The sequence below is a fragment of the Vigna unguiculata genome, chromosome 5, assembly GCF_004118075.2.
Source record: "Vigna unguiculata cultivar IT97K-499-35 chromosome 5, ASM411807v1, whole genome shotgun sequence".
In the NCBI taxonomy this organism is placed as follows: domain Eukaryota; kingdom Viridiplantae; phylum Streptophyta; class Magnoliopsida; order Fabales; family Fabaceae; genus Vigna; species Vigna unguiculata.
This window is the reverse complement of record NC_040283.1, coordinates 18,254,193-18,269,165: the sequence shown is the minus strand read 5'-3', so window position 1 is coordinate 18,269,165 and position 14,973 is coordinate 18,254,193. Positions and strand designations below refer to the sequence as shown.

At 35.4% G+C, this 14,973-nt stretch overlaps 1 protein-coding gene across 1 annotated transcript; it reads left to right on the top strand.

The window, feature by feature from the left end:
• Positions 1–233: 233 nt before the first annotated feature.
• LOC114185992 (chymotrypsin inhibitor 3-like) lies at positions 234–1,137 on the top strand. The gene has a single exon (XM_028073984.1). It carries the CDS (start codon positions 268–270, stop codon positions 865–867), a length of 600 nt encoding a protein of 199 aa, XP_027929785.1. The 5' UTR covers positions 234–267; the 3' UTR covers positions 868–1,137.
• The last annotated feature ends 13,836 nt before the right edge of the window (positions 1,138–14,973 follow it).

The window sequence follows — 14,973 nt, the reverse complement described above, 5'->3', positions numbered from 1 at the left end:
ATAAGATAAAAAATAAATTACTTTTAACGAACCAAACTTAATAAATTTATTTTAAAGAAAATCGAAACATATATTTAAATATAACTACGATCTCTTTTTCTCATCTTTTTCACATGTTTAGAAGTCTTAGGATTTTTTAGTTATTTCAATCAATAAAATATGTTCACCTTACCACCATCGTAGGTCTATAAATGGGTTTTCCCATCTTTGCTTCTTCACACAACTCAACTGAACAAAGAGAAAAGCCTTAATTTGTTCCATAGCGAAATGGCGAGTACAACCATTTTAGCTCTCTTCCTTCTTTCAGTCCTAACCTTCAACCCTCCTTCAACCACTGCTCAACCTGTCACGGACTTGCATGGTAACATCGTTAGAAATGGTGGCAGATTCTTTATTTTGCCGCCATTTACAGTAGCCGGTGGAATTCGACGAATCAAAACTGGAAACGAAACTATCCCACTCAGTGTTGTGCAATCTCCCATCGAGATCGATAAAGGGCTCCCATTGACCATTACATCCCCATCCGATTCCTTATTTATCCCTAACGGCTCTCCGGTGTTCATTAGCTTCGAATTAACTCCTATAATCGGTGCCTTCCCTCTTGAGTGGACCGTTGTTGCGGGTCTGCCTGAAGGAACCCTCGTTAAAGTTGAAGGCTACCCACATACAGTCCCAGGTTCCTTCTCTATTCACAGAGTCCGAGACAATACCTATAAACTTTTGTTCTGTACACTTGACAGCAGCCTCTGCGGTAATGTTGCGATTGTTGAGGATGAAGCAAAGAACAGGCTTTTGGCTGTCAATCAGAAACACCCATACGAGTTTGTTCTTGAGCAACTTCCATCCTCATCTGCTGCATCTAAATAAACAACTGTGCACCAAAAATCCCGCACTTTCCTCCTTGTGAGAGAAGTGTTTATGCTTTGGGTGTAATAAATAAATAAATAAATGCCAGACTAAATAAAACATCCTGAACTTATGTCTCTGCTTTTTTTAACTTGTTCATATTTCTAAGTCCATAGAATTTGTTTTAATTTCACCCTTTCGCTCTAAAGCCAATGGTCTGATTAAAGTCTTCTTTTTAATTGAGGTAGGGAATGCCATGCTTTGTTTTACAAATCTGCGAACGGGTCTATATAGTCCCTCGCGTATTGTCGTCCCTCTGTTCAATAGAGAAAGCAGTGTTTAAAATGAGAAATGACAACTCGTTTTCTTCGTCCCAATCAATTAAAACTAAAAGGATATATCTTAACACTGCTATTAAATGTATTATACAACTATCTTTTAACAAAATATTATATATCAAAAAATATTATTTTATAACTTGTAAAATAAATATATATAAAAAATATGTCTATTATCAACTACTTTTTAATAACATATTAATTCATAAAGTTGTAAAGTAAATTAATATAGAAAAGAAATAAGTGTCCATCAATCATTAGTCTTAAAACTCTCCTCTAGTAATATATTAATAAAATTTAAAATTATCTTACTTAGAAGTATATTATTACATTATTATAATAAAATTATATCAAGTCCAATAATAGAAGTTGTCAAAATCGGAGATTCCTTGGGTTAAGTTTAACTTTTAGGCTTATGATGGTGCCGACGAGAGGTGATTTTCTTTATTTGAACTATCACCGTGAGTGCTCTTAATTTTCTTTCCTATTTGTTGCATAAATTGAGCAAATATACCTCTAGTTTCATCTATACCATTTTTCTCCTTGTTACATTTTTTTAAGGCTTTAATTTCATTATTAATTTCATCTCTGAAACTCATTCCTTCATTTGTTATTTGTATTTACATAACATTCATGCAGACTAGAATGTGGCAAGTGCGCTTTCTTTGAACTAGGCTCCTCCTAAACCCTTCATTCTCTTAATAATTTCTAAGGGAATGTGCCATTAGCAAACATACAAAGCACAAGACACAAACATGAGTTTAAAATTTGTTTAAGATAAAAACTAACACTAGTGCAAAAAGAGCTTATTATGACAGGTAAAAAAAAATTATTATGATAGGTATGTTGATATCATAGTTGCAGGAGTCATAAAAAATGCGCTTTTTCTATGACATCATGAAAATATATCATAATAAGTTTAACTTACTATGATATGTATTTCTACACCTAACATAATAAGTGAGTATTTTTTTTTATTTTTTCAATTTTTCTCCATTTATAATAGTATTACCTAAATATAACAATATACAATTTTTAAATAAAAGAATTTCATTGACTTACTTTATCCAGTAATATTATCCAATAAAGACTTACTCTATCAAATTATATATACATAAAGAATGCTACTTTAGAATTTATTCATACATTCTAAAAAAGACTAAACATTGTACATAATCTCACTATGAACCAACTATCTAATGGGACTCCAAGATCTCCCCATATGCCCATGGGAATAAGAAAATCACAACAACCAAAACAACAATGGCTTCTTTTTCAAGTTCTTTCTGGTGTCTAAAGTCCATTATCGTAATAGTCTGCAAAGCAATGAAAACAAGTCCAATGAGAAATTCCATTAGTCTATCAAAGGGTCCTTCCAAACACTAATCAATTACAAATTCATTTCATTTTGAAAACCTAAATTTCCAAAATCCTATTGCATCCAAAATCTCTTTATACGTTAATTTCCTGCACCAATTAAAATGCAGGGCCAAAGCTATAGAAAACTTCCTTAGTTTTAGGAAGAAAGCAAAGAAGATTCTCTTCACATTGGTTCAGGAAGACAAAGACATCTTAAAGAAATTCACACACTTTTTGCACCTTTTCAAAAAACTCTTAGCAAACACACAATGGTTTCCACAAATCTTAGCCAAGCACATGCTCAAAGATGAAAAGACAAAAGGCGGAACATGGTTAGAAATAAAATGCAAATCCCTCCAATTTGAACGCAAAGAGGGTCAAGTATTCAAAGAGTGAATTTAAACTAAAGAAGATGAAGGCGAAGAGGGTCACGACACCACAACGTTGGAGTCACGTTGCAAATAGAAAAATATTTACTGATTTAAACTTTTATATATATGGATTCTTAGTTCTTACAGTCTAGCAATAACATTTAGGGAAAAGCATCTGTCACTCACTCCAAAGCAAAACCATAGCCCAACACACATGTGCAAACTAGGTGAAGAAAAGAGGGAAAACCTGTCCAAAGCGAGGAGAATCACCAATGTAGCAACCAGGAACAGTGTGCGAACGATGGGCGAACAACGCGCAGAAAACAAGTAGACGGCGCGCGGACGGTGCGTGAACAACGTACGAACGGGGCACGAACAGTGCATCAACGGTGCACGAACGACGCAACGAACAAAGTGGCAAACAGAGCGGCGATGGTGCAGGGACGACGCGCGAACGATGCGCGAACGACGTAAGAACGGTGCACGGACAGTGCATGAACGGTGCGCGAACGGCGCAGCGAACAGAGTGACAACGACAACGCGAAACAAGAAGGTAACGTGACTGTTTGAGAAAAAAACTATACTTCTGGAGAAACAATGGAGAGAAGAAAAGAGAGAGAGAAAAGAGGGAAGGAAAAAAATTAGGGATTTGAAGATATTATGACAGGTTTCTCTAAATCTATCATAATATATTTTTAACATAATTTCAATTTTGTCAACGCGACCATCTACTATGATAGGTCCTCTGCACCTGTCATAAGAAATTTTTCCTTCTCACTTATTATGAAAGATCCCTTTTTACTAGTCATAATAATTGTTACTTTATTAAAAAAATGCCACCGATCAAGTTATTATGATAAGTGGCTTATACTTGTCATAATAAGTCGTCATAGATTCCCCTTTTTTCACTAGTGTAAATAAACTAATAGAAGAACGATAAAGAAACTTCCTCCTTGTCATACTTATTTTTCTTAAACACTTTCTTCCATTGGTAGTGGGTAGGTGCTTATCAATAGCTCCTTTTGCATATCTATTTTAGATATGCATGACTAAGAAGCTAGAAAGTGTCATATACAACGTCTAAAATGAGTTCCTATTTTAGCCTACAAATGGCCTATTTTGGATGTTGGACTTCCATCCATGCCTCTCTTCGAGTTCTTCTTCAAGTTTTAGAGTCCTAACTTTAAGGCCTTGGTTATCTCATGTATGGCTCTATTGGAGGCCCTTAGTTATCTCATGTATGGCTCTATTGGAGGGCCTAAGCTAGCCAAAATGGGAAATTTTACCAAATGAGAAGAAAAACAAATAATACTAGTATTCTACTTTCTAAAGTGGTAGAGTCTTCTTCCTTTTTAGTCACTCAATTTACGTTTGACATAAAGGAAACAGACGTGAAAAATGTGGGATGACATTTTTGTACTTAAGTGGTTAAAATTTACGTTTGGTCTGTTAGCGGCAAACATAAAATTAGGTTTTCACATCTAATCCTTATACATCAGACATAAATTGACGTCTGTTAACTAAATTTAAGACATAAAAATACTTTTGTTACCTACATGTCAGACATAAACTTAAATCTGACCCTATTTTAGAATTTCTAAATAGATGATCTAAACTTTTGCATATATTTATTTTAGTTCCTCGTCCTCAAAAGAAGGTGCAAACACCAATGCAGTAAGGTCTTTTTGCCCCAATTATTTTCCTCATTTTGCCTCGGGTTTGGAACCGAGACATATTGCGACGAGGCCAAAAGGGGATGCCTTTTGGCCTCGGTTGTTACCTGAGGCCATAGAGTCGCTTTTATGCCTCGGTTGTAAACAAACCGAAGCCATAGGGTTTGTTTTCTGCCTCGGGTCATCGAGAATCGAAGCCATAGGTTAAAAATAATTTTTTTTAATTAAAATTTTCGCAGAATTTTTGGCCTCGATTGTGGTAAGAACCAAGGCCATATAGTCCCTTTTTGCTTCGGTCTTGGTAACAATCGAGGCCTATTCTATTGTTTTTTCTTAATAAATTTTCTGTTTTATTGTGATTCCCACATTTAAACCTGCAAATATTTTTCACAGAGCAACACAAACCAGAACAAAATATTTTCTCAAACATCCACAATCCAAAAACATTTAAAAGATAATTGAAATATACACAATCCAAATACATATATCCTAATCAATACTATTGTACATTTGAATTATGAATTTTGCACATGCTATCCTACCAAAGTTTACAGACTTCGCGGGAATTGGCAAAGGACTCTTGAATGTCTGCAAAATAAGAAATTAAGTTAAGTTAGTATATAGAAAGACAACTTTAGTATACCAAACTTTAGTATATTGCAAAGTAATTGTTTTAATTCAAATATATATTATCATTTCCCAATTAGTTGTAATACGAGCACGCACAATTGTTGTCATCCATTGCATTATATAGTATCCGCACTCATATGAGCCAGTTTGGCTATTACACTACATTATATCAACAACATTAAAATTAATTAAGGAAGAAAATCAAATCAAATAATTATAAATATATGGATAGAAATATCAAACTTAGAGGGAACAACATGCAAGACATTTTGCCTTAGCTGTTGATCTCCCTAACAACATGTTATGTCTAATAATTGAACTATGATAAAGGGAATAAGTTAGGATACTTTTATATAACATGTAAAATTCATAAGATTGAGATTGAAGTTTCTTACCAATCTCTCACTTGTCTAAGATGGTTGGGAGGAGGGCGGCGCAAAGAGCAAATCCACACAGCAAGGTTCTCCCTTAGGGAAACCATAAGTAATTGCCAATGACGTCTGAGAAGAAAATAAATTCATTGTTATGCATTAAAATGACAGATTATATTCATAAGTTAACAAAAATGACTTACCCAGCAACATAAGGGACAAAATAAATTTCTTTTCTGCGTTGAAAGCATCCGGTCACATATGATTGGATGTCAAGAAACTTGTTGCCTTCATAAGTGAGTTAGGGGTCTACAAACCCATATACATCATTCAGCCCCATAGTTTCAGTGACACCAGACAAATACCTAAACATAAAATTGATTTGATATAACTAAATAGATAAATATATCAAATAACTATATATAATGACTGAAAGACTTACATCATCCATAACTGAATAATGGTAATATTCAGTTCCTCTTGTCCCTGTGCAAGCTCCAAGACATCTTGGGAATGCAAGTAAAGTGGGATGTCAAGGTCTCTCCCAAAAATGTTAGTATCCCAAGAAACCTACATCAGCTTATCAGCTATGATTTCTGCAAGTTGGAGCAATGCACCAAGAGTATCATCCAAAGAGAGAAGAATCTTCTTTAATTGAGGTTTTTCCTATATTGATGCAATTTCAGTTAAAATGGAATATAATTTATGTTTAGATATAATAAACATGTAAACTTAAAAATGTAGTATATTGGTGGGTTTAAGAGTCTGTATCGGGGGGTCAGTAACAACCAAATCTCTATGCCAGGCGAGGAAACATTAGAATGTCTGGGCCATAGTATATACCTCATATGTTGGCACAGGAACTAAAGCAAACGACATGAGAACCTCCTCTACCATGACCTTAACCTCATCCTCTGATAACTCCATGCCATGAAGAACTGTGGCTGCCTCAAATACTTTTCCACGAGCCACTAGTGTCTTCTCTGTACCATCTCAAATATATAGCTGACATGGATGACATCCCCGGGTGGAGCTGAACCACTCCCATTTTCGCTTCTACTTGTTACAGTCAACGATTTATTAATGTTATTCAATTACTTTATTAAATATCATTTATTCAATACATAACTTATAGAAAACAAATTTACCCGTGGGAGGCATAAATGGGTCTAGTTCTAATAGAGGATCCCCTGGTGAACGAATACCATAATGCTCAAATTGGCGCATAAGTTCTTGTCTCACCTGCGTAGTGATCATTTCCTTCATTCTTTCTTCATAATCAGCACCATGACTGCATGAAGACTGACGAGAGGAGAAACAAAAAAATTGGCGTATGCCGACTCATAATCCAGCACCACACACACGTCCAGGGTGCTCAGGTCGTCAAATTGCAGCAACAAGTATGTCATGACGACCTTCTGGAATGAATCCTCCTTGGAAGCTTTTCTCAACCAATGAATCTTGCAATGTAACAAAAAAATTTATAAAAAAATACAATATAAAACATGAACGAGATATTTAGATAAGAATTGTATCTTACCAAGTGTCTTCATCAATCCAAGTGTATTTCAACAATGGATTTTCATCCTTTTTAGATCCAGAGACATAACTAGACCTCAACTTGGTCTTAAAACCACAAAATTTTTCGGCCACCAATGACAAACATTTTTGTTTAAGCGTCGCCACATTTAGAATATTAAATGTTAGCTGCAATATAGAAAATGTCATCAATAATATTTATCATATCATCAACAAAATCAAAGTATAATGTTAATAAAATTAATATTAGTTACCAATAAATACTGCCATATCATTTCCCAATCAACTTCAGTGACATGATCAAAAGATGGCGTAAGGATTGGTATTTCTCACATTTAGCTCTTCTAAACCTAGTGCCTCCTCTGGTGGATCTCTTAGTAGGTGCTTCATCCTCTGATGAAGTATGATGTTCAGCCATGTATCTATGAAATGAAAACATAAAAAAACATTAATAAGCAACATATAAATAACATATAAAACATTATTTAACAAAGCACCTAAATTTTAACAAGAACATGAAATTCATACATAAATTTATTGATTGATCATATGTGTATTCCTTCATCGTGATCTTCTCGAATTGCATGTACATCATCAACTAGATGGATTTCATCAACATTTATCGTTCTTCTAAATGGGTGGGTGACAACAATATTAAGATCACTCATATTCTCTTCATTAGGATCAATCTGTTTTCTTTTTTCATGAAGAGCGAGAAACCAATATTCAGATGCAGGATCTTTAACATAGAAAACCTGAGATACTTGTTGTGCTAGGATAAATGCCTCGTCTCGATAACCCACCTTTCGATAATCAACCAGAGTCATTCCTGATTCATCTATTTTGACACCACTTTATTGTCAATCCCCTTACATTAGAATAGTGGAATAGTAAACATGGTATGATCAACCTCCCATATCTCTTGTATTACACCATAGTATGTTATTGATCCTACTACGGGATTTTGATCTTTAAATGTAGAAAATTGTAGTGACTCAGCTTCAAGACTAACTCCATTATTTTGTGCTGTGCTTTTATCATCTAGAGACTTCGTATAGAATGTGCAATTATTGATTTCATAACATGTACAACAGATGACATTAAATTTCAACTCATTCGCTAACCACATCAAAGTCTCAGAACATTGCGAATCTTTCAAAACCTCATATTTAAACCAAGGCATGAATGTTCTATTATGCTCCATCAAATGCCATTTCTCTTATTGTCTTGGATTGTTCTCTTTTAGAATGACTTTATGTGTAGATAAGTAAGGCATTACCTCATCTGTGTTGTTCGATATGTATAGGTGTGCTTGCATCAACTTTTCGCGATCTTTACTAACCACACCCACACCTCGGATGCTGTTACTTATAGAACACCTGTTCAACCATGATCTCTGAGGAATTCCTATCGGTTTTGCTTTTGCCTTGTAATCTGAACAAAACTCGACACTTTCTTTAGCAATATACCTTACGATCATTAAAGCTTCTGGACGATATTGATTTTTCACATACCCTTTCAAATTTTAATGTAATGTTCAATGGGATACATCCATCTTATGTATATTGGTCCACAAAACTTGATTTCTCTCACCAGATGAACAAGTAAATGTACCCTGGTGTCAAAAAATGATGGAGGGAAAAACATTTCTAGCTGACACAAGATGATAACAATCTCAGCTTGAAGTTCATATAACTTTAAAGGATCAATGACTTTGGTACAAATTGAAGAGAAGAATGCACACAAACATGTTATAGTTTGTCTAACATTTTTTGGTAAAATTCCACGAATAGCTATAGGTAACAATTGTTGCGTTAAGATGTGGCAATCGTGAGACTTTAGGCCAATAAGCTTCAAGTCTTGCATGGACACTAAACTCTGAATATTTGAAGAGTATCCTTGAGGTACCTTGACACTCTTTAAACATAAGCAAAAACTTATCTTCTCTTGTCTGGACATAGTGTGACATGCAGAGGGCAAATAAGTACGCCTACCACCCTCCCTTGGTGCAAAATCTTCTTGGATCTTCATTTCAACCAAATCCAAACGAGTATTTACTCCATCTTTTGTCTTTCCCTGACTGTTAAGTAGTGTACCAATCAAGCTATCACACACATTCTTCTCTACATGCATGAGATCTATGTAATGCCTAACTTATACCTTCGACCAATATGGAAGATCAAAGAATATTGATTTTTTCTTCCAAGGGCTAGATGCAGATGACTTCTTGGACGTTTTACCAAATACATGATGTACTTTATTAACTTTTTCATGAATTTGAATGCTAGTTAATGGAGTTGGTGCTTTGTAATTCTCTTGATGTCCATTGAATGCTTTCTTTAACCTTCGATAAGGATGATTAGCTTGTAAAAACCTTCGATGGCGCATATACACGGTCTTCCATCTGTTTTTTAATTGATAAAATATAGTGATTTCTTCACATATAGGACATGTTGTATGACCCTTGACATTATACCCAGACAAATTTATCATAAGCTGGAAAATCATTAATGGTGCAAAATAACATTACATGAATCATGAAAGTTTCAGAAGTAACAACATCAAATACTTCAACATCATCAACACACAACAACTTCAAGTCTTCAACTAGAGGATTGCGATATACATCTATGTCATTTCTAGGCTGCTTTGGACCAGATATCATCATAGACAACATCATGTATTTTCTTTTCATGCAGAGTCCAGGAGATAAGTTGTAAATGAATAATATAACGGGCTAACTATAACATCCCTGGCACCACCCCCGGCCCAGCGGCATGTCAGGTCTACAGCTCAATACACCCCAACCCCTCACCCCGGGATTCCCTCATCGTAGATGGGTTGTTGTCAGTGGGTATCGAACCCCCAACCTGACCTTTAACACCCTAGTAACGCCAAAGATGCTACCAGTTGCGCTGCAGCACAGCTGGTAGCATCTGCTGGTGTACCAGAGGTGTTAAAGGTCAGGTTGGGGGTTTGATTCCCACTGGCAACAACCCACCCAGTATGAATGGACGGAGAAGGGTGAGGGGTTGGGGTGCATCGGGCTGTAGTAACCTGACATGCTTTGGGACCAAGGATTGGTGCGCCAGGGGTGTTAACAAAAAGTATGCTACCAGTTGTATCGAACCCCTAACTTGACCTTTAACACCCTGGTAACGCCAAAGATGCTACCAGTTGTGCTGCAGCGCAACTGGTAGCATTTGCTGGTGTACTAGAGGTCTTAAAGGTCAGGTTGGGGGTTCGATTTCCACTGGCAACAACCCACCCAGTATGAATGGACGGAGAAGGGTGATGGGTTGGGGTGCATCAGGCTGTAGTAACCTGACATGCTCTGGGCGTGGTGCGCTAGGGATGTTACACCAACAATTGTGGTTTTTACTTAAATTCCCAAATGGATTCATTCCATCAATAGCTAAGCCAAAACGAATATTTCTACATTCGTCGCCGAACTTGGGAAATTCTTGATCAATATTTCTCCATTGCATTGAATCAACAGGATGAGGAAGGAGTCTGTCACATCTTCTCTAAGTTGCATGCCATCTAAGGTTTTAGCGTCTTTAGGATTATCAAACAAATGTTTAAGTCTGGGCATAATTGGAAGGTATTAGACTACTTTCAAAGCAGATCCTTCCTTCTTTATTTGACCACTATCTTTACTGTTTCTTTTCTGCTTGTACCGTGATGACCCACACTTTGGACATTTTTTCAAATCTTTAAATTTTTTCTGTATAATATGCAATCATTAGGACATGCGTGTATCCTTTTATACTCCATACCCATCAGACAAAGAATTTTCTTGGCGTCATAGTTTCGAGTGGGTAGAGTATTTCCCTCGGAAAGCATTCCATTCAAGAGCACGAGCAATTCTGTGAAGCTTTTATCTATCCAACCATTAGTCGCTTTTAAATTCATAAGTCTTACAACCACTGATAATCGTGTGAACTTAGTTGAACCGACATACAACAGAGTTTATGCATCAGCAAACATCATCTCATACACATGCGCTTGTGCAAAAGCTTCTACGCCAACATCTCGTATTAGTGCTCCATATTGTCTTCTTCTACTCGCTCTTCACATCGCTCTTGCCATCACTCTTTCATGGTGGAATGGACAACATGTTCAGTTCGAAAAACAGTTGGAAAGTCTATTAATTCGCCGTGCCAAATCCATATTGTATAACTTCTCAAGAAACCATCACAAATAAGATGTTCCCTAACTTGATTTACATTCAATTTTCTCCCATTCAAACAGTTGACACAAGGACATTTGAACTTCACCTCATCATCACTTCTTCCCTCATAACGTTGTGCAAATTTTATAAATTCTTCTACTCCATTCTCACACTCAGCGCTAATACGTGGTAAATTAATCCAATCTCGGTCCATACTGAAATTGCGTGAACAATTTCAGTAATCTTTGAATCAATGCTCACATCGTAATCAATGTGTGACCCTATCCCATTTAAGAAGATTCACTTTCTTTATTTTATTGTTACATATTACTTTTAAAATACATATCTTAAATTTCACAAAATTTTTCCAGCATTTCGTATTGGCCTTCAAGATACACGAAATGAAAGTGATTATAAACCACAATCAAATATGCATTTGAAGATCAATACAAAACACAATTGACAAATATTCATCAATTTTAAGATATGTATTTTAAAGTATATATACACTAATAAACTATTAGAAAGTGATTAATCTTCTTAAACTGTCCAATCGAACAATTCAAGATTCAATACATTTAAATTATTAGTATTGTATCCCCTTATATTAATTTTAAAAAAAATATAACTTCTTCAAAATGAAAACTTGGGGACAATACATAATTTTCGTATTGAATCTCAAACGGGAAACTAAGGTTAACTCACATATAAGAAAAACAAACAACATATTTTACCAAACAATTAATCACATATATAAAGCAAACAACATATTGGCATCATAGGAAAATATTAGAATTAGAAACCTGGGAGCGTAAAAAGTAGATGACAATGGAAGATGATGCAATTCAACGCGTTTGAGAGCTACAAGAGATAACAAAAAACACAAGAGAAAGTCAAAAGTAACAAATAAAAGCAAAAACAACAATTTTCTGAACATCATATATTACCTATTTAATTATAGTGTTCTTACAATTCTCTTAAATTTAGACTTAACGCTCTACATTTCAAGACATAATGCTCTTAAATTGAGACTCAATCCTCTCACAAAATTAATCAAAACACTCCAAAACAATTTCAATCTCAATGCAAATCAACACTCACAATAAATAAAATAGAAAATTAACATATATAAAACGGAAAACCAAACAAAAACGCGGTGCGATAGTTGCGGGAAAACGGGGAAGGAGGTTCGCGAAATGGCTGTACAAGAAATGGTCGTGCACGAAATGGAGGTGCAAGAATAAGAGGTGCGGCGACGGTGGTCGGAGCACCGTGGTGGCAGCGACGGTGGTGCACGTTGTAGAGAGAGACATTGTCCACTTAGAGCGACAACTGGCCGGAGCATTGTGGCCAGAGGCGAGACGCGATGGTGGCAACACAACGTTGGTGGAAGATGAAGATGGGCTCACGTGGTGTTGAAGGGTTACCAAAACAGTTGCAGAGAGAACACTATCCAATCAGAGTGACGACTAGCCGGAGCAGCGTGGCCGGAGGTGAGACGCGAAGGTGGAAGTATAACATTGGTGGAAGAAGAGGAGCTCGCATGGTGTTGGAGAGTCGTCGAAACAGTTGTAGAGAGAGAAAGAGGACATGCAACTCGTGCGAGGTAGAAGAATAAGGGTTCGGTGTTTTGTGCCCTAATTGAACTATATGGCCTCAATTCAATTAATAACCGAGGCATATAGCCCTATTTGGCCCCAATTCAGTGCCACCCGAGGTCAAAGACGTAACGGCTAGTGGCACTTCTGAAATTTCCAGCCACATTTTTGGCTTCAGGTCTGTTCAACCGAAGCATATAATCTACCTTTGGCACCGGTTTTCAGTGAACTGAAGCCTATAACCCTTTTTGGCTTCAGGTTTTGGGTGAACCGAGGCATAAAAGTAGCTTGGAGTTGCAAAAATGCCACCGTGCCATTATATGATTCGGTTCCTTGCCAACCGAGGCATATAAGGCGAGGTAAAAATGCGATTTTGTACTAGTGAAAACCTTGCTATCGATGAAGATGATTGCATGACAAAAGCTTGGGATGATCCTCTTTCAAACCTTTTCAACATGTTGTCTAAGTTTAATAGAAAAACTAACAAAGATACAATGGAACTTTTGAGTATTTGTAATCGAATCTCATGTCTCATTTTACATTTTTATTTTTAATGCATTGGAGGTGGTTGGTGGAGACGATATGTTATACATTTTTTTAACATCGAACTATAGTGTATGTAAGTAGGAATGTGTCTTCTACATTTATTGCACTTAATTTATAATTCATTATCTTAGGTATATGGACGTAACAATTGTGGTGCATGGATTTTTCTAACCCAAAAGCATTTGAAGATCTGGAAACATAAAGGCTCAAATTACAACATGGATGACCACATCACTAAGACATGTTTACTTGGCTCCATACATTGAAGCATTAGTCATACTTAGTGTAACTTTCTTTTAAGTTATGCTTAACTAACCATTTCTCTTTCATTGTACGTCCCATTAGAATTTAATAGTCCTCATTTTTGAAGAGTCCTTAGTTGTCTAGTTCTTTCTATTTATAAGAAACCAAATAGTGAACTAAAGGCCTTAGTACAAGTGTAATGTTACAACTAATTAAGAACCAATTAGTATATAACAATTATGACTAACATGTGTTAAATTAATCAATAGGGATGTGGTTACAACAAAATAATTATGAAATAGGAAGAGACAAAACACAGATTCAATTCATATATCCTAACATTAAATATTATTTAATTGTTAAATTAGTTATTTTGTCTAGAAGTTGCAATGATATTAATTTTTTCTTCATTTATTTTAGTGTATTAGGAAAAGTTTGCTCTAAATCCTAAATTATCTGAAATCATAGGCTTGTGGTATTGCTTCTCTCTTGTAAAACAACTTTTATTAATGCAAGTATTCTTCTTGTAGTCTTCAATTCCTATCTTTAGTCTCAACCTTTTTGCCAATTGACAAAAACAAGGTAGGGAAAAGGGTAATACATATGAAACATTAAAATGAATGAAACATAATTAAAAGTGGGAGGGTTTACTAAAAAACAAAAATTAGATGTAATACAAGAGGAGAATACATAAATATAGTGGCAAACAACATATTGAAGAAAACATGATTTGTTTAGATTGCACTATGTTACTATGTTTAATTTGATCTTATTTCTACTATGCTCTAATATTGACTTTGTTGAGATTTTTGAGGAATTTGTTGACGTTGTTCTTATTTATTATAATTTTCGTTAGGCTATAATTCTATATAGTTTAATTTTATTTCTTTAATTGTCTAGAAGGATTTATGCATCTATATTCAATGTGTATAATGACAAAAAGTAAGTTGAGAAAATGTAACAAACAATATGTATAATGACAAAAAGTAAGTCGAAAATGGAGACAAGCCTCAGGCTAGAGGAGAGCTACAAGTTGTGCATTCAACCAATCGGTTGAATGGAAAAAGAGATAAATGTTGGAATTACACGAAAAAACCTCAAAGCAAACAGTGGGATACAAAGGTGGTCCTCCAAAGAAAGGAGGTCAATATGTTCATGTTAAGGAGGTCAATATGTTCATGTTAAGGAGGTCAATCTGCTCATGTTGTTGTTCTTGAACTTTAAAAAGATCACAACTCATCCATGAAAGTTATCAAGAGTAATATCCTTCCATAGTAATATGAAA